Source organism: Canis aureus, chromosome 6 (assembly GCF_053574225.1).
Source record: "Canis aureus isolate CA01 chromosome 6, VMU_Caureus_v.1.0, whole genome shotgun sequence".
Taxonomy (NCBI): domain Eukaryota; kingdom Metazoa; phylum Chordata; class Mammalia; order Carnivora; family Canidae; genus Canis; species Canis aureus.
The window spans coordinates 2,356,107-2,379,896 of NC_135616.1; the positions used below are offsets into that span (position 1 = coordinate 2,356,107).

Genomic DNA, 23,790 nt, shown 5'->3' on the forward strand with positions numbered 1-23,790 from the left:
CCTAGTCAGTCACTGACATCTAACAATAACCGAAGTACATCTACTGTGTATACCGTCGCAGGGCCGTAATTTACTGTAAATTAGCATTCCTCAATCATTTGTAATCCACCCACTTCGGATTTTGTATGCGGTACGCTTCTACATTTGGATTCCGTTTCCTGAATTGCTGGTTCAGCTTTTCAGCCACAAAATAATGTCTCTTTTTTCTTTTTAATAATCTCTTTTAATAATTCTCATTTTGTCTTTTTTTTTCTCCTATAATGCTTCTTCTTTCAATTGCAGTTCGGTAAAATACTCATTTTCATTTACTGCTAAGAGTTTACGTAGCCTGAAACAAACAAAAAAGAAAGAAATTAGAGGTCGTCTTGGTTCCCTGGACAGAGTCCTGAGGGTCAGTTCCTTGATCTTCGAGTCCCACGGGGCGACTGGCCCACCAGGTGGTCTGGGTGGAACTACCCCTCACACCACACCCTTGGGAAGGAAGGGAGGCAATGCAAAGGCCCTCGGTCAGGCGCGGGGTATGGGAAAAGCAGCAGAGATACAGAAAAGCCCGTCGGGCACCCCAGAGGTCGTACAGCCCGGAGGATACCGTTGAAAGGATTCCTGCAACAGGGGAAGCTGACCCTTGGCGACACTTTGCTGACTTGAACGTCCCAGCGTCGGTCCTGAGCTCGTCCTGTCGCACCCTCACCCCTGGCGCGCCCCATAATTTAACTCCGGTTCGGTTTTGCCTGTTTTACCTCTACGTGGAGAAGAGTCGGCTTTCCTCCCAGCCCCGCCAAAGATTGGTGTCTCGGTCGGGTGGAGGCCACGCCCCGGGGCCGCCCTGGCCAGGGTTGAGGGGCTGCGCGACTCCCGAGCCGGGGTGGGATGACGGTGGCCCCGGCGCCCCCTGGCGGGCCTACTCGGAGGGTGGAGGGGCGGAGCCGGGACCAAGGGCCAGCACCGTGAACCTCCGCCCTCAGCCAAGCCCCAAGGCCTAGACCAGGGATTGGCCCAAAGTCCTTGGACAGAACCTGACCTTGACTGGCCACCCACCATCCCGCTTTCTCAGCGTCAACATGGTTACCACCATCAAGACACTCCCCCCAAAAACACTAAATATATGAAACAGTAAACGGGACAGTAAAAATTATTTTAAAATAATTTTAAAATAGAACAGCTCAGAGATAGAAACTATTTATATTATTTCCAATTCCTATTGTGCCCCAACAAGGTTCACGCAAGGGCTGTCCTCCAACAGTTTCCTGAATTCTATATTTTCACCATTAAATTCCATGATAAAGTTGGATATCCATTCACCACTTGTAATACATACTGATGTATTTAATAAAATTGCATGGACTATTCTTTTTCATTCCTGTATCCCAGTATCAAGTACAGTGCCTACCATAGGCCAGGTTCTCAATACTTGAATGAATGACACAAAAATAGCCGAGACCAGCCAGTTTTTTCTGGGTGGGCTTGACAGTATCTCTGTACTTGCTGGGGTCACCATGAAATCCATGGTCTTCAGCTTTGCATTTTCAGCAACGTAGCTTTATCAAGTTATCCTCAGGTGAGCAGTGAGACCCTTGGGAGCTGATTCATGGCAGGGTGGCTTTGTAATGTGTCACCTTGACTAGGCTACATTTCCCAGAACTCCCTTCCCAGTATGCTTCCGGTTAGGATGGGCCACAAGAGACATTTTGCATGGTAATTGGAGGACAGAAGTGAAGCAGCAGCATACTGTTTTTACACTCGGAAGGTTGGTGCAGGCGCACCAGGCACTGTTGCAGTTCACACATGTTGTCACTTATCTGCTGGCTCACCTCGTTGGGTGTGGGCAGCAGTGAGGCCTGCAGCCAGGCCTGCAGCTGCTCCACTTTCCCTGGGATCTTCCTCCAGCTTCTCTAATTCCTGGACCAGATGAGTATTTAACTCTGTGATGAAGGGCACCAGCTTCTTCTGCAGGACACCCACATCATCGAAGTTGGAGGTGGTGAGACACTGACATGGGTTCTAGGCCATCCTCGCTGGTTCCAGCTCGTTCTCGTGCACGCCAAAGTGTCCTCCGTCTCCCACACTTTATATCCATCTTCCCTTCCTGATTGCCTGCCCTGCAGACTTCAAGCTCCAGCATTAGATGCAAAGACAACAGCCTTACAGAGACTGTTTAATCAGCTCCCACTACTGCATAAGCTCAAATCCCTGTAATTCCCTTAAAATATACATATATATACATATACATATATACATATATATATAATCTTTATATCAGTGGTGCTGTTTTTCCCGATTGTACTGTGATACACACTGTAACCAGGCTCTTAGAGGAGTCTGAATGCCAATCAAATAAATTTCATTTAGGACATCATAGAATACTAGTGTTGGATGGCTGGGTTCTGAGGAGAGCAAAAACAATGATCAGAAAATTACCCAGTCTCGACTCTGGCTCAAAAACGTAAGACAAAGGAAGGGGCAGAAGAGGGTAGCAAAAAGGGTTAACGGTGAGGAAATGTCTAGTCTACATCTGAATTCTCTAAAGCTACAAGGCTGGGACTAGAGTAGGGCAGGGGAGATACAAAGGCTACAAAATCTAAGCAGCATGCACTCAGTCATAGTCCTGTAAAGCTGACTATATAATGAACCCCAGGTCTAGACTTTTTGGCACTTTATAAAGAACTGGGAAGTGAGGCAGGGCTGAGTCAAGATGCCCTTATGCAGGACTCCTAGTAGAAGAGGGACTGAGGGCAGAAACCAAATGCAAAAGTCATCAAGGGGTAGGGAAGGCAAGTTGTCAGCAAAGATGAGCCAGGCTGGCAGCTTTACTTCCGAAGACTGCTTTGGCTGAGAATGAGGGCAACAAGCAAAATGGACAGTGAACCCTGGGGAAGGACATCCTTTAGTGTTTTGAGAACTCTTATGCAACATCCAAGGCCTCACAAGAACCCACCAGTCTCTTGAATGCATGGGTGCTGTGACAAAGTGACCCCAACCACACAGCCTTGGCATACCCTAAAACCATGCTAAAGGCAGCAATGTAAGAGATTTGTTCTGTTTAGTGACCCACCTTGCATTCAAGGTCACTGGAAACTTCTGTGACTATAATATTACACATTATCGTATTTGGATTACAGCTTAGTTTGGTGGCTTAAAGAACAAAGTTGTAAAACTTGGGTTTTATTGTCTAGGCTTACTGATACTAGCTGTCTGACACTGGATAAATTATTTAATTTCTTTGAGTGTTTTCCCATATGCAAAAATGGGCAAAAATCATGGTCTTACTAAAAAGATTTGAGTTTTAAATAAATTAGATCAGTAGAAGGAACTAACCAAATAGCAGTTCCTTTCGATTTATTCACATTACATTTTCCAGTGCTGTCTCTCTGAGGAAATGGAAATGTTCAAAAACACTGCCAGGTCTCATTCAGAAGCCACTGAAAAATTATTTACGAAGATGGCTTGTACAGGCTCTTTTCTGGTGACTTTTACATCCCCTCTTCACTCCACAGATCCCCCACCTGTAATATCCACACTTATCACAGTCAAGCTCCTGGGATTTGCACCAGTTGGAGCAGATGCAACAACTTTCTATTCTTTCTCTTCCTTTCCTGCTTACTTTCCTCTATTAGCTCGTAGTACTGAATAGGCCAGCTTCTCTGGTTTGGTGTAGGTTTTTCAAGTTCCTATTGAATCCTACATAAGACCCCTTGGTCTACGGTCCAGCCTGAGTAGATCAGTGTTCTCTCATAAAGCCAGTCTATAAATATCACCTTGAATCCTAAAGTCTGCAGAAGCCTCCAGTCTACTGCTTTCTAGCTCCAGGTTTTTTAAGGTCCTTGGACCTAGAGAAGAGGGAGCAGGTCCATATGTTGAATGAAGTTTGCTCTTTGCAAAATGGAGCATCACAAAACCATTTCCTAGTATTCTGTGCCCACCACTGATTTCCCCATAATTATCCTTCATCTATCTTCTCGCTTCCAAAATATTACACTATAAACAACCTAAGACATCGTTATCTTCTCCATTAACGTGTAACAATTTCACACATAGGGAAATTATTTCCTTAGATAATAAGCTCCCTGAAAGCAGGGATCCATGTCTCCTGAAGGGTCACTGTATTCACCACTGTATCTCTCACACTGCAGTGTACCTAGCAGGTACTCCATTAATACCTCTGGTATTGCCCAAGGCAGATGGAGTTTCTGGCCTGCATGACTAGTTTGTGGGAACAAAGGAATCCAAGTGCCTAGGCCAACAGCTTATGTTGCCTGTGTCTCAGCCTATGTGCACAGCCTGTGATCAATCTGCAAGAAGTAGCATTCCCCTGTCCTCCTCCCACCAGCCCTGCCCTTAGGGGCAGCTATCCTTCATCCTATTGCCAGGTCTGCAGCGACAGTTCTATGCAGCACCTAAAACTGTTAATAACCTCAGTAGGCTCAGGAAAGGCTCACAAAACATAGCCCAATCCTGTCCACAAAGGCTGTTCTAGAAGGTGGAGGACTAGCCTGAGATTTCACAGTTGCATGTGGACCCAGATCAGAGGCAGCCACAGGACCCAGATCTACTGCCTATCCACCACTGTCCAGCCCATCTGTCATCTCTTGGAGACTCCAGAGACCTTCAAGACCCCAAATGATGATTTTCTGAATAAAAATTTACATATTAAAACTGACCCCTTCTGGATTTTCTTAGGAAGCTGTGGACCAGGCTTTTATCTCTTTCTTTCAAATCTCATCGCAGGGCATCAAGTCCTCACCCTCCACTGACCCCTGTTCCCCTGCCACCCCCACCCCTACCTCCCCACATACCCAAGGAAAGCCCTGACATGAACCTCAGGAAAAATCTCTAGGGTTCTGCACACAACCCCTCACTGCTCATGATCATCACAGTGATATGAGCATCACACCAAATTACTGATTCTACTTTTAAAACTCAGGGCCCATGTGTGACCAGCACCAACCACATACCACCCCTCATTGTGCGGGGCACACCTTGGCAACCAGACTGCTGTGTCCCGGAGGCGGGTTCCACCCAGGCTGAAAATCTCCGTGATCTGGGAAAGAATTAACATCATGGGTCATCATGGCCAATGAGGCTAAAGCAGGGTCAGGGCAGGGTGAAGTGTCCCCCAGCACTGACCACGGGTGTGCCAGCCCCTCCTGCCTCCTCCTCTGGGGCCGAGTCGGAGGCGGAATCATCCTTGTTCTCTTCCTCCTTGTCCTCCTCAGGGTCCAGTGGCTCTTGCTTCACAGGTGGCAGGCCTGGGTCTACTGCCTGGGGGAGGTGGGAAACAGGCAGGAATCAGAAGGGCAGGGTGGGCCTAAGGAAAGAGTCTCTCATCAGCCAACCTGTCAGTGTACTGACAAATCCCACTCTGTCACACTTCAGACCAGAAAATCCATCTCTCAGCCTATAAACCTTTCCCATTCCTCAGAGAATTCCATTTTTCTGTTAGCTGGACAGCAAAGCAGGCAAAGTTAGTTGCCTGGGGAGGGTGGGACATCTGTCAGACAGGTGGGGTAATTTTATGGTGAGGCTGCAATCAGCACATCTACTGCTCTGCTCCAAGAACCAGCATCACGGCTCACCATCACTCGGCTCACAGACCACCCATCACTGACCCCCACCTTGCTGGGGCAGCCAGACAGCAATACAGGAGAAGTCAGGATGGCTGTGCCCGGTGTCCAGTCTTCCTGGGCATCCGCCTTCTCTTGCTTCACCTGGGGTAAGGCCACAACCCAACTCAGGCCAGGGCACTGGGCCTCCTGTGTGAAGGAGGATTGCAGCAGACTTGGTCCCAGCTTTCTGGCACAAGGCTGGGTAGGGCTGGGAAGGGCAGGATAAGATGAGACCCTCACCTGCAACAGGGCTTCTGTGGAAGTTGCAGCAGGGCCAGGCACCTGCACAGGACTGCCTGCACCTTCCCGTAAGAACACAAGGTCGGTGCCAGGTGGGGGGAGCACAAAGCCACTGTCCGTTTCCTGTTTCACTGGAGTCTGGGCACAGCCTGATAGGGCTGTGGGTGTAGTCAAGGAGGTCTTCAGTATCTGGCCCAGACGAGGCCGTCGAGTAGAACCAGGTCTCTTTCGACGAGAGTAAGATGGTGGTGGCCCTGCCCCATCCTCAGATCCTGCCCAGACGCTAGGCAGCAGCCGCTTCTGAAGAAAGACAGGATGTTATGGCCACCTGGTGCGATGACCAACTATACCACCCTGTCCTGACAAATGTGCCTGCAGGTGCTCATTAGTGCTGGCACAGAATCTGCTTACCCATGAGGCCCTCATCATCGAGCCTGCTGGTCTCCTGTTAGCAATGCCACTGACACCCAGATCCTTCATTTGCCAATCTTTGGCTGAACCTATTGCCCCGCCTACTCCTCTGAAGACACAGAACCCAACTGGACTGCCCCACTCAGCTGCCGGACCTACCCACCACTCCCAGGCACTGGAGGCCCTGGATCAACTTGGCCCACCCACCAACCTATCCTGCCCCACCCACCATGGCAAACTGTAGGCATTGGCGCCAACGACACTTCTGGCGCTTCTGGTTGTTGCCCCCAAATTTGGGCTTGTCACAGCAGAAGTCGCAGTGACCACAGTCCATCCGGCGTAGGCAGGCGGCACAGGCCCCACACTTGCGGTTCTGCCGGCGGTTCGTGTAAGGCTGCTGGGGGACAGGCAAAAGGAGGGTGCTATTACTGACAGTGCTGTTCCTGTTGCTCCTTCACTAGCCCCATCGGAGGAAACAGGCTGTGCGTTGGTCTTAGTCACACCTCAGCATCTGTGAGTCCAACACCAGGCACTATCACTATACTGGATAGTGCCCAGTACTGTCAGGATGGTGGCTGCTCCAACACCGTATCTGTCACGTCATCTGCTAGACCAGTGGCTATTAAGACAATGTCTCTGACCCCCATTTCCAGCAGAATTTTGCTGACCCTCTGTAGCTGCTTCCATTGTGCCTGCTGTACTTGCTCAGCCTATGTGAAATCCATTCACTATGCTATCAGCCCCACCAGAGTTGATTTATCTGACCACTAAGTACTGTTGCTGCACCTGTCGATCCCATGTTAGTCCCTCCCCCACTGTCTGCTCACCCCATACTAGTACCCGTTACTGTGCCTTGCTGTTCCCCTATTAGGCCCATTGCAGCAGCTGCTTCTTTGGGCTTAACCAAGTGCCCTGGGAGAGTCTAGGCTTGTCCAGGTAGGGTGGGGCCACTCACTAGCTCGTCCTCGTCTACACAGTAATAGATGAACTCGGCAGGTGGCGAGGGGGCCAGGGCTCTGGGGTGCTGCAGAGGCAAATGGGGGGGTCAGGGCAAGTACTTGGTAAGGATAAGGTTGTGCCTTCCCCCTGCCCACCAGGGCCTCACCAGCTCTGGGGACTCTGGAGGCTGTGATGGGGGAACTGGAGGCAGTGGCTGGGTTCGGGAGCGCCGCCGGGCAGCCATCTTGGAGTCACAGCCTCCTCTACGGCGGCTACGTTTACCCTGGGAGAAAGTAAGAACATAGTTTAGGCTTGGTGGCATCAGCAGACACAAAACCCCACCACCACCCCTAAGAGGAGTGCAGAAAGCATGCATGGGACAGGAAGGCAGAATGTGGGGTGCAGCACTCACAGCAGGGGGAGCCACGGCTAGGGGAGGACGTCGTTGACATCGCTGATGGTGGCGACGGAGACGGTGGGCAAGGTGCTGGCAGACAGGGGCAGGTAGGTAGGGCCAGGAAAGTGAGCATGGGGTGGGGGAAAAAAGAAGACATGAGGTGGGCAAGGTTGGGAGGAAGCAGCAGCAGCAGCAGCAGCAGCAGCAACTTTAATAGCAAAATGAGTCCTGCCTCAGCCCTGCCGTACCAGCACTGGCCCCTCCAGCCTAACTCACCCGTAAGCAGCGCCGCTGGACGCACCTCCACTGGCGCCTGAGACCAGGGCGGGGAGGGCGAAGGCAGACTCGACAATGGCCACAGTCCTCTCGTGTCTGACAGCCCCGGCACACTCCACACCCTCGGCTCTGTTGGTGGGTGGCAGAGGCATGATGTGTGGGGCCAGAGCCATGAGACCCAGGGGACAGGCTGAGCCTCGGGCTCACCCCACCTGCCCAACTCACCCTTTCCACAATCCTGAGGCACCGTCTCCGCTCACATTTGCAGAACAGCCCCGAGGCCACCTCATGGGGCAGCTGCAGAAGGCAGGTGGAGCAGGCCCCACAGTCCTCGGTTACCTGGCAGGCCGCACACTCCCCGCAGCCCACACGCTGCCAGGAATGGGGGGGGGGGGGGGCGAGGTCACAGGCCCAGACAGAGTAGCTCTAGGTGTCCTGTCCCTTACATGTCTGTTATTAACTCCCACTGCCACATCTACTAGTCCAACGCTTGCCTCACCACTGTATCTGGCAACTGATTAGCTGCCATCAGAGGCCAACTCCAATGTCTACCTGTGCCCTATTAACTTCATCACTGAATCTACTGACACTTCACTAACCACTACTATCTGCTGACCATAACTAGCTTCCTACAAAATGACTCTGACACCCTGAGGCCTCATAGCCATTCCTTCAGATCCTCCACAAGCCCTCGTCACATCCTGCTCCAACACACACTTGTGAAGAGGAGGCAGGTTGTGCTTACCTTAAACATCCTTTGCTCCCTATTGAAAGCAATTCTCTGCGCTGGAAAGGAAAGAAGAAAAGTAGACAAGGAGTATCAGATATCTAACTTCCCCAAGTGCTGCTGCTCTGACACCCACCATTCAACCTCCAGCCTGACCGTGGTGTCCTAGCCTGACATCAGGCCTGCTCCACTCCTGTCTCCCAGGGCCCAGGGGGCCACTCACCTCGGCAGTCCTTGCATAACGTCTTGAGCCGCTGTCTTCGGGTACCATCTCCTGAGAAGCTGATTCCACAGTTTTCACAGCACCTGGAATGGGAAACATGGGTGTGGGGCTCTAAGTGCACCCCCAAACACAATCCTCACCCTCTTGGCTCACTTTGGGTCAACACTCACCCAGGTGCAGGGAGTGAAGCTAGAGCTGTGTCAGCAACAGCCTTGGTCTCATCTCCTGGGGCCTCCTTCCTGACTTCACCCTTCTGGGGTCCAACCTGACGTTTCTGAGTCTTGGCTGGCCGTGAAGGCTTCTTCCGCTTCCTGCCAGGGACATCTAAGGACGGGGCCTGCAGATGAGACGGAAAGAAGGAAGACATCAGTGGGTGGGTGTTGGGTGCTCAGTCACCTCTATCTGGGTACCCCACATTGTGTAGTACCTTAGGGGCTGGATAGCACAGAATGCCTTGTTTGAAGTCGAAGAGGGTGAGGTCACACGCAGGGCCCAGGTATCGGGTCAGCTCAACTTTGCTTCGGATCCTGTCTCCTGTGGGGCTGGGGATGGGCCAGGATGGATTGGTACCCAGGTGGAGCCATGGCCACTCCACCCACACAACCCTCCCACTGGGCTGGTAAAAGGCCTGCAAGGCTGGCAAGGGATACAGGAGGCAGCTTGGGATTAGCCTGTAAGCCCTGACCAGGTCTTACCCCCACTACACCTGCACAGCAGAAATATAAAATGTGTATAAATAGCAGCACATATGCAAACATAAATAAACAATGCAAACGCCAACAGATGCTTATAAAGTATGCTAATTATATTCTACACGAACAAGAGTAACTACAGATAAAAACACCAACCTGCTAAGTTATGTATAAAAGTGTTAGTGTTATAAAAGCAAAAAAGAAACCACTGTTTAAAAGTATATACACAAATAAATGAGCATGTAAATATACAAACAAATACATGCTTGAGCAACAAATGCCAACTACATAAAAACAAAGTAGGGACAACCAGTATTGAGAGAGAATACTCCACAGGTCTCTAGCATTTTTGCATATCTTGCAAGAGAAACACTAATAGTCCTTTGTTATGAACTATCTTCTCAAGGATGTTTGTACAGCAAACAGCCTTGGAAGATAAAAGATACGTTCTCCTTCCAGAGCAAAGGGAAGGCATCTTTACTATCCCAACATTCTAAAAGACTGATTTCCTTAAACTCAGGGTTCCTGTCCTACAGTCCAATGCATGGGCAGATGCTACTTAGCCCTCTTCACATCACGCTATGGGAACTGGAGTTTGGGAAACTGACACAAAAAAATGACATTCTGGGTACTGCTGTCCTGTGAGTAATAGACTATCTTTCATCTCTGACCCAAGAGTCTCATATATCCTACCAGCATCCACAAAACTGTGACATACTTGTTATCTTGCCCTAATTAGGATAAAACCTCCAATCTTTTATGGGTTTTGATGCCTGTATAAATTTTTGACAAGTTTCTTTTTTATTTTAAGATTTTATTTATTTATTCATGAGAAACACAGAGAGAGAGGCAGGGACACGGGCCGAGGGAGAAGCAGGCTCCCTGTGGGGAGGCCAATGCAGGACCTTGGGACCCCGAGATGATGCTCTGAGCCGAAGACCGATGCTCAACCATGAGCCACCCAGGCATCCCAAATTTTGACAGTTTCATACAAGTTGTGAATATGTGAATAAACACACAATTAAGTATGAACAAACAATTATATTTATGATTTTACTATATTTCTCCAGGAAAACAGCACCTCAGATACAAAAAAAGTTCAGGAAGAGTACAAAAAATTCAGTAACTGTATCATTAGCATTTCGTAAAACACTTAGATCCTTTTTTTTTTTTTTTTTTTTTTTATGATAGTCACACAGAGAGAGAGAGAGAGGCAGAGACACAGGCAGAGGGAGAAGCAGGCTCCATGCACCAGGAGCCCGACGTGGGATTCGATCCCGGGTCTCCAGGATCGCGCCCTGGGCCAAAGGCAGGCACCAAACCACTGCGCCACCCAGGGATCCCAAAACACTTAGATCCTTATACATAAATCTCTTATAAATACGTATGTTCACATATTTATAGCCGATTCTCATTCATGAAATGTTTTATAAAGTCACGTTGCACACGTGAATTAGTGAATATAGAATCTTGGCTCCTAGTGAAACTACAGTTTAGATTCCTGAGAGCCTCAGGTGACATATTTTTCAACTGATTTTCTGTCAACTGATTCTGTGTAACCTTGTCTTATGTATGGCCTTCGAATGATTTAAAGCCAGCTTTGGAGTACTGTTATATAGGTACTTTTACCAAGGTACTTGTAAAATAAGGTACAGTCTCATCAGTTATTGAAAACCTATTCTTCTATGTGACACTTTTCCCATATAACACTTATTATTTTTAAAATTCGTCTGCAAATTCTCAATCTCCAGAACCTACCTTGTAAGCCAATTTAAAGTTTTTTCACAATCTCACCTGTTGAAATGTGTGAGCCAGTCAGCACTAGCTGAGATAAATTTAACATTTTCCTAACCAGGGGTAACACAATCGTCAACGTCATTGGCCTTAAGCCTCTCACACTGTCCACTACACTGTTACTGGTCATTGCCTTATGGATCTTCAAGTTTAGCCCACCTTTTCCTTAGCTCCATTATGTATTATACAAGTTACTTTAGCACTTTCCAGAAACTGGAAATCGGACAAATTAGAAAATTTCCCTTTCTTTTTCTAGATGTACCACATCTTTGATTCATTAACATTGTAGTCACACCTAATAGTACTACAATTCACGCCTGAAATTTATTTAATGTGTACTTTCTCCTCGTAGCACATCACATTTTTCTCCTTAAAGTCCATCACAGACTTCTTGCACTAAGAACACTAGACAGCACTGCAGCACCTCAGCTGCGAATGCGTGTTTTAGGCTACTTAGATTTTTTGCTGTTCTGTGCAGGTCTGTGAAAGACTGTGAAGTACAGGAAATATGGGCTTTAAGGGCACAAATTTTAGTGAGTAGGCAAATTTGCAAACATGGAATCTACAAATAAGAATTGACTATACATGTGTAATTTTAACCCACCCACAAAATTAACCACACCTAATTTCACCCTATTTCACCCTGCCTAAGCGGGTTCAGCCCTACCTATGACCGTCCACAACCCACCCAGTACCTCTGGTAATAGGTGTCTGAGCGTCCACAGGTGGCACCTGATTTTCGAAAGACCTCACGGCGCTTCCAGCCAGGGCCCAAGGCTGGGCAATCCAGCCAGTCCTCAGCCATGGGGGCCATGGGAAGGAGCAGCGGCCTGCAACAGGGAGGGCACGGTGGAGAAAACTGAGGCTCTAGGAGAGAACATGCTGTGCTCTAGCCACACCAACAGCTGCTATTTACTAATGCCCATCCCACGCCGGGTCCCTACCACAGGCAACCCGTCAATACAGTAGAGAAAATCCCCCGTCCCACCTCATTCTTCCGTGTGCTGGGCCCAGAGGCTAGTCGTTCCTCCCCTTCCGGACCTGGCAGCCCCACTTTTAACTTAACAGGCCGTATCCTCAACCCAAAGCTCCTCATTCCTTACTCCATGTCCTGATCCCCACCTCTTCCTCATCTTCAGCCTGAGACCCCATCCCTTCTCCCCTCTGCCAACCTAGGAACCTGTCATTCGTCTCAAGAGACATGGTCTTTGACCTACTGGTGTTGACACCTCCCCTGAGGGTTCACCCTGAACCATCCATACTCCCCATTATCAGTCCGAGAGGCCCCATCCCGCTCATCCTCAGCCAAGGTCCCAGGACTGTCCCTCGGTGCCCTAACCTCGCATTCACTCCCCTGGTTGGCCCAGGAGTGCCCAACTCCTCTCAGTCCTGTAGCTCTCCCATTCCTTCCCTCCTTCCCTTTCTGATGTCCTCTTGTCATGCCACTGCCTCAGGTTCCTGTGTCCTCTGCCCGAGAGCCCCAGCTTCTCCCCTCTTTATCCTCTCATTCCTCCTGTTCCTCAGCCTGAACGCTGCCTCCTCCTTTTGCCTGTAAGCGTCTTGAGCCACAAGTCTTCACCGACCTCCATCCCCAGACCTTATTCATCTCGTCTTCAGCAGTTTCTTCACTCCTCCCCGTCGGTGTCCCTTGCTCTCCCGTCCGCTGACACTCTCAGAGACCCTGATTCCCCCCCCCCCCAGCCCTCTGAAGCCACCCCCCAATCCTCCCTGTTCGTGTCCCAGGATCGTGCCATCCCCACCTCGGCCTTCAGAAGCCCTATTCCTTCTCCTCCTCCATCTGAGCCCCCCGTCGCTCCTCTTCGGCATCCGAGTGCCCCTGTTTTTTCCCGTCACCAACCTGAGGGCCCCTCTGTCTCCCTCTCAGCGTTCTAAACCCCCACTTCTCACTCCTTAACCCCGAAGGCACCGAGATCGCCCCTCGGCGTTCGGATCCTTCTCCGCTCCTCTCCGTCCTCGTCCAGACTCCCGACACGTCCACCTACCGGCACACTGAGCCCCATTCCTCCTCGTCCTCAGCCAAAACCTCCCCGTTCCTCCCCGTCAGTATTCCCACGCCGCCATTCCTCCCACTCATCGGCCTGAGGGCCCTTCATTCCTCTCCGTCAGCGTTCGGAGCCTCAATGCTTCCCTCCCCGACGCCTGAGCGCTCTCCACTTCCACCCCCACAACTGTCTCACCAGCTTGGCACCGGGCCGGTAGCTTCCGCCGCTCTAGGTCCGTGGACCCATGCCGAGGGTCCCGCCTGTGACTCCCGCCTTGCCCTGCTCGTCTTCCTCCTCCGCAGACGCTTCCTCTGAAGCGGTAGCTGTCGCTGCCGCGGCCGTTCGTTGCTCCCGGAACCGGAAACCCGCTGCCCGCCTCTAGGGCCCCGCCCCCCAGACGACGCCTGCGCGCTAATGCCCCTCCCGCGCTTGCCCTTAGTGGGGAGGGCCCCACGCCTGCGCGCTTAGTCTCACGGCGGCGCGCGCCTCTGGCCCGGGCCCTACTGCGCCTGCGCCCTGACAGCCGGCCTCAGCTGCACCGCCCCCTCTTCTCCCCTCCCCACCCGGAGTCGTTCAGCCCCCGGCGCCTCGCTCCGCCAACCGGCACTTTCTCCCCACTCCGCCCACTTGGCTTGCGCCTGCGCTCTCCCAACCGAAGGGGGCGTGGAGGAGGAGGGGGCGCTACGCTCTTTGGCCGTCTCCACCCGGGGTAGTTGGAGGGGGGGCGCCGGAGGTCTCCTCTCATCTCTCGCCCCCATCTCGCCCCCATCTCGCTGTGCTGTGCGGGCCCCTGAAACATCTCCCCCAGGACTCGTGTGTCCCGTCCTCTCCGCCCCGCGAGCAGTTGCAGGAGCGCGCGGGGAGGAGCGCACCGCAAGCCGACCCCAGCTCCCTCCCTCCGCGAGAACGGGCGAAGGGGGCGGTGCCGCGCTGCAGGTAAACAGAAGGGCCGTGCCACCGAGAAGGGCGTGCGCGCCCTAGAGAGGCTGCGCTGTGGGCCCCGCTGGGCCCCGCGACCGGGCGGAGGGGGCTCTCGGACTTCTGTTACACACGTGCCCGGAAAGGGGTTTGTGGGGCAACGAGAGACCTTGTGGCCGTCAGCGAATACGTGTCTAACCTGGAGGATGTCGATGCTGACACGGGGGTGTCACGGGGGAAATCAGCCACATAATGAAATAGCGCCAACTGTATACCCGTTGTTTCAAGATGAAATGCTGAGGATGTACGTCATTGGGCTCTCCCTTAGTAAGTCATAGTCCGCTGCCCAAGGGAGCTCCTGCAGAGCAGAGGGTGGTTGCCAACTGCATACTCGAAGCTCTATACTGCAACTCCTCCTGAATACAGGTGTGCCTCAGCCCTTTCACCCAGGGGGTTTGGGAGTGCAGATGCAGCTGGATAAAGTGGAAACCAGTAGTAATCTCTGTTGGTTCTTCAAAATTTTATTAACAAAACCAGGGAGAGGTGAGGCAACAGTGAGCAAACTCCACAGTCCCACCCAGGCACAGAGAATGGAGAGACAGAGGGACAGACAAGGACAGAAGAAAATCCTGAGACCCTCTGATAACGGCATCTGGGTAGTCAAATGGTGGATGGGCACAGGGAGAAACTCAGGGACCATTGGAGAAACAGATGAATGGCAGAACAGACAAACGGGGAATTCGGGGCAGCTCCCGGGCCTGGAATGCAGGGCGTGAGGACTTCTGGGCCAGTGAGGCTCAGCGGTCAGCACTGGAGCGCAGGTCGGTAGTGAGCGGGTCATGCTGGATCGTTTGGTGCAGCATCAGGGCCAGTAATCCTGCCCGGTTAGTCATGGCTGTGCGAACGTTGCGTTCCTGCTCAAACAGCTCATCCAGCTTGTACCACTGAGAGGGGAGTAGAAAAGAGCCATGAGAAGGAGCTCCGGAAGCTCCACCTGAACTCCAGCCTCATTCAGCATGGACACCTACCACGCGCACACGCTCCAGGTCCACTTCAGCACGCCGCAACTTCTCCCAGCAGTAATGGCGGTTACACTGGCGTTTGGGCAGGCGGCAGAAGTCACCCGTGAGCTCAAAGACATCACGTACAAGAGGGCACCCACATACCTCATCAGCTGGCACCTGCAAGGAAATCGGGGGTCAGGGATGAATGGGGGTGGAGGAAGGTAGGAAGGAACGAAGAGAGTTCAGGGAGTACAGAGGAATGGAAAAGGAGAAACGAGATGATGAGAGGAAAAAGGAGAGGAACGAGGAGTGATAAGGCAAGCAAAGTGAGAGTTACGGAAGGGGTCAAGTAGGGAAAAGGAAGGAAGGAGGAGAGGGGAGGACACAAGGGAGGAGGAAGGGAGGAAGGGAGGCAGGGAGGAGGAAGAAAGGACAGAATGGGAGGAACTGAGAGCAAACCTTACTTTGGGGTCCCGGGAGTGCTCGGGGCACAGCACCTGGAGCCGTTTACAGTATGTCTTGCTCTGAGGGTTGTAGACATCACAGAAGAGTCGTGTAGCTCTGGAGGTTTAGAAGATAGAAGGTAGTGGGGAGAAAGGCGGGGGACCCATCTGTTCTTGCCCAGGCCCATTCTGCCCCAACATGCCACTTCTGACCCCAGCCTTAACCTCCCTGCTCTAACTCCACGTAGCGCCCACACTCACCCCTCAATGCGTGTGGGGTACATGGACCCAAAGGACGTCTGGCTCTCATACTAGAGGGATGAGCACAAACGGAGGGCACTGTGGATGTGTGCTGCATGCCCTCCCGAGACAACCCCCAGACAACCCATCTGTTCCCCCACGACCCAATGACAGTCCCCCTCAGGGTGACACCCTGACCTTGGCATAGCAGCGCTCCATGTGGCGCAAGGCAACACGTGGGTTGATAGGGTGCCCGCAGGAGACGCAGAAGATCTGCAGGTCCGTGTCATCACTGTCACCCTCATTGCTCTGTGTGGAGTGGAAGGAACAATGAAGCCAGGCAGGACCGGGTACTGGGTCCAGGGCCGCTGGGCCTGTGCTCACTCACCTCCTCATCCTCACGGACAGCCTGCTGCTTGGCACGAAGAATGATGGCCTCAAGTTCATGGAATCGGCGCTCCATCTCCTGAAGGCGGGTACGGGCACTCTGCTGCTCACGGCGAATACGTTCGAGCAGCTTCTTCCCGTGCTCCTCAGCAATGCAGGGACTCTGCTGCCACTGCTGGATGCGCTGGGGGAGGATCTCGTAGATGCGGCTGCAGGGAGGCAGGGGGTTAGGTGCAGGCAGGGAAAGTGGCAAGGAACAAGACAAGTGGGGTGATCCAAGAACGGCAGAAGAGATGGGTGACCAAACGGCCAAAGAATAAGTAAGTGACTGGATGGTAGACAAGCAGATGAGGGACAGATAGACGGGTGCACCACGGACTGAGCAGCAGGCAGGTAGCTGATGAGAAGACACACAGAAGGCTCTAGCCATGCCCTGCCCTGTACTCCCTGACTCCCTTGTGCTCTCCAGGAATGACTTACTTGGCTGCCAGCTTCATGCCACAGTCATCTGAGCAATACTTGGAGCCGGGCTGGGCAGGGCGCACACAGCCAGGTCCCAGGCACTGCGGTAGTGATGCAGGATCCTTAGCGTCGGCGCGCTCTGGGTGTTTCCATTTGTCCTTGTGCTTCTGTTTCTGCCGATGCCGCTTATATCTCTCTTCCTTCTAAGGGACGAAGCAGTCAGGTCAGGTTAGGGTGGAGTTAAAGTCAGCCCCAGTTCCCTGTGTCCCGCTGCCCCCCCCCCCCCCCCCCCCCCCGCCACTTCTGGCTCTTGCCCCACCCAGCTCCTGATCTTTGCCTCTCCCTACCTTCCCTGCCCTCTGCCTTCTCACACCCATTTCACCCTCTCCATCACCTTCTTCTCGGATTTCTTCTCCCGACGCTTTACGTGCTTCACTTTCACTGCTCTCTTCCGTAGGGCAGGGTCCAGGAATGGAGACTCCTCTGTGTCGCTCATCCAGGGCTGCAAGTGAGGCACATGCTGACCCACCTGCCCGCCCATGACCACCCCACCCACTCAGTTCCCAGATCAGCCTTCCATACTCCGCCTTATCTTCCAGCTCTCCTCACCACGGAAACTCTGCTTCTGTGACCTCCACCCTTCCACCATGGAACGCTCTGGCTGCTCACCAGGCCATGGTCATCAAAGGCCCCTGCACAGAAGTCCTGGTACAGGTCAGGATCCAGTGGTAGGTCCTCATCTGAGAGTGGCTCAGGTGTAGCCGTAGCCTCAGGTGGCTCCTTGACTGCTGATGATGCCACTGCCCCCTCGTCCTCACGGATGCGCCCCAGCTTCTGTGATGGCTGTGGCTGCTGCTGGGTGGGCAGTGGCCTGCGAGGCCGTGGCAGGGACTCTGAGGGCGTCACTGGCGAGAGCTGCAGGGCAGAATCTCAGGACTGGCCCTGACCGCCCTGCCCGCATGCCCCGCCCCGCCCTGGGGGGCTGGACTCACCGAGGAAGGGAAGTACTTGTACGATTCCTGTGCCGGCAGGAGGAAGGCCCAGGTCAGCCCCAGGTGGATGGAGGGTGGCCCTGCCCTAGCCCCACCCACAAGAGCCTAGCCCACCAACTGCCCTGTGTTGCCTCCCAGACACACCTAGTACCCCCGCTTCACATCACCAGGACATGCTCAACCCTGCTCCACCTGCCCTGACGTGCCTGACCGCTGAAAATGGCCGGGGGGGGGGGGGTCTGCCCTGCCCACCTGGGGTCGGGGATGCCCCTGCTAGCCCCACACACCTGGTCACGCCCTGTTCACCTACACAGGCCAGGCTCCTTCCCACCTGTCTGTGTGTAGCAAGGCCCCAGCTCACCCGCCCAGCCTGCCCCCTCCTGGCCTCCACGAGCCTTTCCTGGACACACTGACACCCCCAGCCCTGCCCAGCTCTACCCATGCTCACCCGGGCCCGCAGCTGGCACTGACGCAGCCGGCACTTCTGCCGGATCTTGTTGGGGCCCCCAAACTTCTTCATGTCCCGACAAAAGTCACAGTGGCCACAGTCTTCGGTGCGCCGGCAGGCCTCACACTCGCCACACATGCGGGCTGACCGTTTGATCTGCTGCTGCTGCTGCTGCTGCTGCTGCTGCTGGTGATGCTGAGGGGAGAGGCCCAGGACAAAAATCAGGAACGTGTACGGGGCCTGCAGGAGGCTCAGCTTACCTATCCCAGCCCCAGCAGCCACTCACCTGGCTGGGTGTGGCCACCAAGGGCTGTGGAGAGGATTTGTGGGGCGAAGCAGAGCCCCGAGCAAGCATCGCCCCAACCCCTGTCCCTGACCCCGCCCGACGCTGCAGGTCTGGATCCGGGGCAGGCCTCTTGCGCCCTCCACCCTCATCCCGGGGCTCACTGCCGTCTCGCTCATTGCTGTCCCGCTCCCGTGACTTCTTGTGCCGATAACGGATTTCCAGCTTGGGGTCTTTCTCTGTGGGGAAGACAGTGGGGCCAGGGTGGGTGGACCCTGAGGGATTCGGAGGGTTCCTCTTCATCTTGGTCCCCCCCACCTTCTCCCCGTCACTCCTCCGGGGCAGGCCTACCCCGCTGGGGGACGCTCTAGCCAAGCGCCCGTTGGAGTCTCCGCTGCAGCTCACCACAAACCGAGTCCCTCGGCCCGGGACCCACCCTCCTTGAAGGCTTCTCCCTGGAGGCAGGTGGGTGTGCCCCCCGTCCAGGCCGCCCCCTCACCTCGGCACTCCCGACAGTACCACTCCCGGATGGCCTTGGCCATCTTCTCAGTGATCCGGATGCAGTCCCCATGGAACCACTCATTGCAGTTGTCACACCCGCTGCAGAGGATGGGGTGAGTGGTGCAGATGTGAGGGGCCGCACCCATCAGCCTCACCCAACCTCGCCGGCGTCAGCCCGCCCGCCTCTCCCCGGCTCACATCATGAAGCAGTTGATGTCTGGTTTGCGGCAGATGCAGTAGATGGGCGCGTTCTCGCCGTTCTCCGACTTGCTGTCCTCCCCAGCGTCTGGAGGCTCTGGGTCGGAGCCGTCGCCCTCCTGCGGGACGGTGCCTTAGAGCAGCCCCACCACGGCCTCCACAGACCGCGACCGTCCGCCCACGCTTCCCACCGCGGCTCCTCGCGACCCTCGCGTCCCGGCCCACGCCGGCACCCCGACCTCCCGCCCCGCCCCGGTCACGGTCACGGTCACGGTCACTAGCGCCCGGGCAGCCCCGCCCCCTCGCGCCTCCCCGCCGGCCCGACGCCGACTGCCCCGCTCGCTACGGGCCGCCGGACAGGCTCAGCCCAGACGCCGGGTCCCGCCGCCCCGCATCCCCGAGCGGGCCCCCGACGAGCTGCCGAAAGGCGTCCCCACTAACTTCCATCACGGAGCCGCACAGGGGCCCGTCACAAAACTCCCAGGTGGCTCACACGTCGGAACAAGCTCGGAACCCCGGACCCCGACATTCCACCCGCAGCCCCCTCTGAGGCTCCCCACAGGCCCCCGCCCGAGCGCCCGCGGACGCCCCTGACGGTTCACCACAGACCCCCCGAGTCTGCCCACGGACCCCCCGCCGCCGACCCGCCGACCCCTACCGCCGACCCTCCCCGGCCCCGTACTTACCATCTCTCCGCTCTCGGCGCACCCCTCTGCGACCCCCGCCAGCGACCCGCGAACCCGCACAGACCTCTCGGCGGCGTCCGCGGCCGTTGTAAAGGCGCCCACAACTACTTCCGCTTTGGTCGCGCCTCCCGGGCACCGTACTCTTATTGCGCAGGACTAATGCGTCGGCTCCGCACCAAACAAGTCGATCCGCCGCCTAGAGCCGCCACGGTCTCTCAGGCGCCACCATCTTGACGACCAAGACCGTACGGCGGTCAGGGCCGTAAACTAGTAGGAAACATGGCCGCACCTATGTGGCCGCTTTCGCGAGGGCACCGCCACCTTGTCGGCCGACTCCGTACGGTGGCCGCTCGTACGGACTCAACGTTACAGGAAATATGGCGGCGCCTGTGCGCGGCTTCCACGCAGATGCCGTCATCTTGGAAACTGATTCCGTAAGATGGCCGAGTCCGTACGTTCACGGGCAATGCATGGCAGCGTCCTACCCGCGGTCTCCAGGAGGGCGCCGCCATTTTGGCATCGACTCCGTACGATGGCGGCTTGCCCTGCAGAGAAGTTCAAAGGAAAAGCGGCTGCTCCCGAAACACCACGTGCCTCGAGTTACACTCCGTCTTCCATTCACTCACGTTTCCCTCCCACGTGTGTTAATGGGGCGCCAGCGGACTGTGCCCATGTTCCCCCGTTCTGTGTCTGACGTCATCCTCACCACCCTTTCGCGCCCCGGGTCCTCCTCGAAGGTCCTCAGCCCAGCCCGGCGCCCTGCAGCCTCGGCCCTTGCGGGAGCGCGGTCACCCTCCGAACGGAAGGATGCAGGTGAAGGGCCCGACCCTGGTGACAAGGGGCCGAGCCACAGCAGACCCCGGAACCCGAGACACCGGCTACACCGCGTCTTCCCCTGACCCCGCCACCGCCGGGATGTGGATTCGCCGGGATCCCCGTGACGTCCACTCTGGCTCTCTTCCATCAGACATACTCAATTCTCTCCTATGAAGTTAGTTCTTACAATTTTTTAATTAGACTCCGTACATTTAAAAAAAAGAAAAACCGGACAGGTCGGAGCTCTGGACACGTCCTTAAGGCCAGGCTGTAACTCAGGCAACCTGAGCGGTCGGGCGGGTTTTAACGGGTCAGCGCCCCCGCCCCAACCCCCAGCAGATGCGCGAGCCCCGGTCACAGGGAATGTCCGCGTTCAGGGTCACGACTCTATTCAGGTTGGGGGGGGGGCGGGCCTGGGGAAAATGAAACTTGTCACCGGGTGCTGACAGTCGTTCTGGATTTCTTGGCTCTGGACATCATAGTAACGTACTTGCTCCTGATGATTCTCCTGAGGGCGGTGTCGGGTCTGATTTTTGTTTTTGTTTTCACCTTTCCTAGACATTTTTACTCGTGGCCCCTCCACACCGTCACAGACAACCGAAGTCACAGGAGCTGCATCATGGACTGTGTGACCCTCTCTCCTTAAAACGCGTCTTCTTCTTCTTCTTTTTTTTTTTTAGAATTATTTATTTATTTATGATAGACACAGAGTGAGAGAGAGAGAGAGAGAGAGGCAGAGACACAGGCAGAGGGAGAAGCAGGCCCCATGCACCGGGAGCCCGACGTGGGATTCGATCCCGGGTCTCCAGGATCGCGCCCTGGGCTGAAGGCAGGCGCCAAACCGCTGCGCCACCCAGGGATCCCCTAAAGCCCGTCTTTAATCCACAAAGTGGACCTTCAGATCCAGACTTGCCTCCTTTTTCTAGTTAATACTGAATTAATCTTAATTTGATTGTAACTTATTTTAATTAACATAATTCTTCGAATTTAGTTCATTTAATGTATTAAATTAACTTTAGTTAGTATAAATGAATATGCATGTGTTGGTAAGATACTCAGATAAATTTAACCAATAAATTTCAAATAATTCAATTTTAATTTAATTACAATTTGATGTATGAAAGTAAATTTAAGGGAATATAGTTCAAGTTTAACTTAAATTAATTACTCATTTAATTTAACATCACTGACTTGACTTACTAAATTTAATTTTATTTAAAATATTAATTCAGGGGGATCCCTGGGTGGCTCAGCAGTTTAGCGCCTGCCTTTGGCCCAGGGCACGATCCTGGAGTCCCAGGATCGAGTCCCACGTCGGGTTCCCAGCGTGGAGCCTGCTTCTCCCTCTTCCTGTGTCTCTGCCTCTCTCTCTCTCTCTCTCTCTATCATAAATAAATAACTAAATAAATATTTTTTAAAAATAAAAATAAAAAATAAAATATTGATTCAATTCATTCAATTCAATTTATTCAGTTCAGTATTGTGTATCATTTAATTTCAATTTAATATTGTTTACTTTGTTATACTTTAATATGATTTGATTAATCCCATTTGAATTAACATATTTAAATATTAATTTAAATTCATCTAATTCATTAATTTTTTTTTTTAAGATTTATTTATTTAGGGCAGCCGGATGGCCCAGCCTGGGGTATGGCACTGCCTTCAGCCTGGGGTATGATCCTGGAGACTGGGGATCAAGTCCCACATCAGGCTCCCTGCATGGAGCCTGCTTCTCCCTCTGCCTGTGTCTCTGCCTCTCTCTCTCTCTCTCTCTCTGTCTTGAATAAATAAAAAAATCTTAAAAAAAAAAAGATGTATTTATTCATGAGAGACACAGAGAGAGGCAGAGATATAGGCAGAGGGAGAAGCAGGCTCCTCACGGGGAGCCGAATGTGGGACTCAATCCTGGAACTCCAGGATAATGCCCTGAGCAGAAGGCAGGACACTCAACCATTGAGGCACCCAGACACCTCAATTCATTACTTTCTAATGTTATGTAACTAAACTGAATTAAGCATATATTCAATTACTGTAATTTTAAAATATGATTTATTAAATATTTATTCAATTAAGAAAAAACAGTAAGAAGACACAAATTACCTCATGAATGCAAATGCAAAAAGAGCCATCAGTATGGATCTTATAGATACTAAAAATGGATTATTCACACATTTATACCAACCTAATGCAAAATATATATATTTTTAAAGATTTTATTTATTTATTCATAGACACAGAGAGAGAGGCAGAGACACAGGCAGAGGGAGAAGCAGGCTCCATGCAGGGAGCCCAATGTGGGACTCAATCCCGGGTCTCCAGGATCACACCCCAGGCTGCAGGCGGCGCCAAACCGCTGCGCCACGGGGGCTGCCCAATATATTTGACTACTTAGATAAAATGGACAAATTCATTGAAAAAGACAACTTACCAAAAAGTAACACATGAAGAAATAGAGATTTTGAGTAGCCAAGCAGTGATAAAATTACTTGAATTTCTAATTAAAAGCTTTCCCACAAAGAAAACTCCAAGCCCAAATAGCTTCACTGGTAAATTCAAATATTAAGGAAGAAAAAGATGAGTCCTGTACAAAGTGTTTGAGGTAATATAGATGAGGAAGAAATACTTTCCAGTTCATTTTCATAATCATTTACCTGATACTAAACTAGACAAAGATATTACAAGAAAAGAAAATGACAGGCCAACATATCCCATGAGCACAAATGCTACAAATTATGAGGAATGGTCCCCAAAAGACTGCTTTTCCTATTTATGTATGTATGTATATATGTATTTATTTATTTATAAGTAACCTCTACTCCCAACATGGGCCTTAAACTCATCACCTTGAGACCAAGAGTCACCTGCTCTACCAACTGAGCCAGCCAGGTGCCCCCTGCTTTTCCCTTTGGTATCACTGTAGAATTTAAGGTTCCTCAAGACCATGCTTACTTCTGGCACTAATTGCAGGTTTGGAGGTCCCCAACTAATTGGCTAGAAGAACTCACAGAACTCCCTGAAAGTTGTACTCACAGTTATCACAGGGAGAGAATTAAAATCTGTTATAGGATAGAGTCTGGAAAGGTTCCAAATACAGAGCTGCTAGT

At 52.8% G+C, this 23,790-nt stretch overlaps 2 protein-coding genes and 2 long non-coding RNA genes across 49 annotated transcripts; 2 read left to right on the forward strand and 2 right to left on the reverse strand.

Annotated features, from left to right (window-relative positions):
* Positions 1–200: 200 nt before the first annotated feature.
* On the reverse strand, positions 201–13,681 carry LOC144315393 (methyl-CpG-binding domain protein 1). 45 transcript variants are annotated; one of them, XR_013381077.1, is made up of 18 exons: positions 13,501–13,634; positions 11,998–12,132; positions 9,244–9,358; positions 8,987–9,153; positions 8,817–8,899; positions 8,612–8,652; positions 8,092–8,238; positions 7,867–7,995; positions 7,606–7,680; positions 7,360–7,476; positions 7,210–7,278; positions 6,484–6,651; positions 5,844–6,143; positions 5,613–5,750; positions 5,125–5,259; positions 4,977–5,038; positions 1,812–2,106; positions 201–328 (listed from the first exon to the last, which is right to left on the reverse strand). XR_013381077.1 is itself a non-coding variant. In XM_077899826.1 (18 exons), the coding sequence occupies exons 2-17, from the start codon at positions 12,114–12,116 to the stop codon at positions 3,788–3,790; spliced, it is 1,905 nt and encodes a 634-aa protein (XP_077755952.1). In that variant the 5' UTR covers positions 12,117–12,132; positions 13,501–13,634; the 3' UTR covers positions 201–328; positions 3,756–3,787. The 45 variants fall into 45 exon arrangements, 44 of the variants coding, with proteins under 44 accessions (XP_077755952.1, XP_077755944.1, XP_077755975.1 ...); XM_077899826.1 differs by lacking the exon at positions 1,812–2,106 and adding an exon at positions 3,756–3,827; XM_077899828.1 differs by lacking the exon at positions 201–328 and adding an exon at positions 3,756–3,827 and having other exon boundaries at positions 1,975–2,099.
* A 144-nt stretch (positions 13,682–13,825) lies between these two features.
* On the forward strand, positions 13,826–18,703 carry LOC144315397 (uncharacterized). Its single transcript, XR_013381079.1, has 2 exons — positions 13,826–14,550; positions 17,359–18,703. It is a non-coding gene; the product is annotated as an uncharacterized LOC144315397 (long non-coding RNA).
* CXXC1 (CXXC finger protein 1) lies at positions 14,725–20,699 on the reverse strand. 2 transcript variants are annotated; one of them, XM_077899856.1, is made up of 15 exons: positions 19,868–20,693; positions 19,182–19,300; positions 18,982–19,082; positions 18,486–18,721; positions 18,200–18,394; positions 17,752–17,778; positions 17,429–17,674; positions 17,154–17,261; positions 16,778–16,962; positions 16,299–16,506; positions 16,109–16,219; positions 15,932–15,981; positions 15,692–15,788; positions 15,252–15,404; positions 14,725–15,167 (listed from the first exon to the last, which is right to left on the reverse strand). In XM_077899856.1, the coding sequence occupies exons 1-15, from the start codon at positions 19,868–19,870 to the stop codon at positions 15,021–15,023; spliced, it is 1,986 nt and encodes a 661-aa protein (XP_077755982.1). In that variant the 5' UTR covers positions 19,871–20,693; the 3' UTR covers positions 14,725–15,020. The 2 variants fall into 2 exon arrangements, with proteins under 2 accessions (XP_077755982.1, XP_077755983.1); XM_077899857.1 differs by lacking the exon at positions 17,752–17,778 and having other exon boundaries at positions 19,868–20,699.
* LOC144315396 (uncharacterized) lies at positions 19,455–22,133 on the forward strand. Its single transcript, XR_013381078.1, has 2 exons — positions 19,455–20,858; positions 21,242–22,133. It is a non-coding gene; the product is annotated as an uncharacterized LOC144315396 (long non-coding RNA).
* The last annotated feature ends 1,657 nt before the right edge of the window (positions 22,134–23,790 follow it).

What these genes read in the sequence shown, in the direction of transcription:
- LOC144315393 (XM_077899849.1), bottom strand. Translation starts at nt 12,116, where the DNA reads ATGGCCCCCATGGCTGAGGACTGGCTGGATTGCCCAGCCTTGGGCCCT. An exon ending in AATGCCTACAGTTTGCCATG is followed by an intron (nt 6,144 to 6,483) that starts GTGGGTGGGGCA and finishes GTCTTTCTTCAG; the next exon opens with AAGCGGCTGCTGCCTAGCGT. An exon ending in ACAGCAGTCTGGTTGCCAAG is followed by an intron (nt 2,107 to 4,976) that starts GTGTGCCCCGCA and finishes TGGAGCTTGAAG; the next exon opens with TCTGCAGGGCAGGCAATCAG.
- CXXC1 (XM_077899856.1), bottom strand. An exon ending in CTGTCCGTGAGGATGAGGAG is followed by an intron (nt 16,220 to 16,298) that starts GTGAGTGAGCAC and finishes CACTCCACACAG; the next exon opens with AGCAATGAGGGTGACAGTGA. An exon ending in TGGAGCGCTGCTATGCCAAG is followed by an intron (nt 15,982 to 16,108) that starts GTCAGGGTGTCA and finishes TCATCCCTCTAG; the next exon opens with TATGAGAGCCAGACGTCCTT.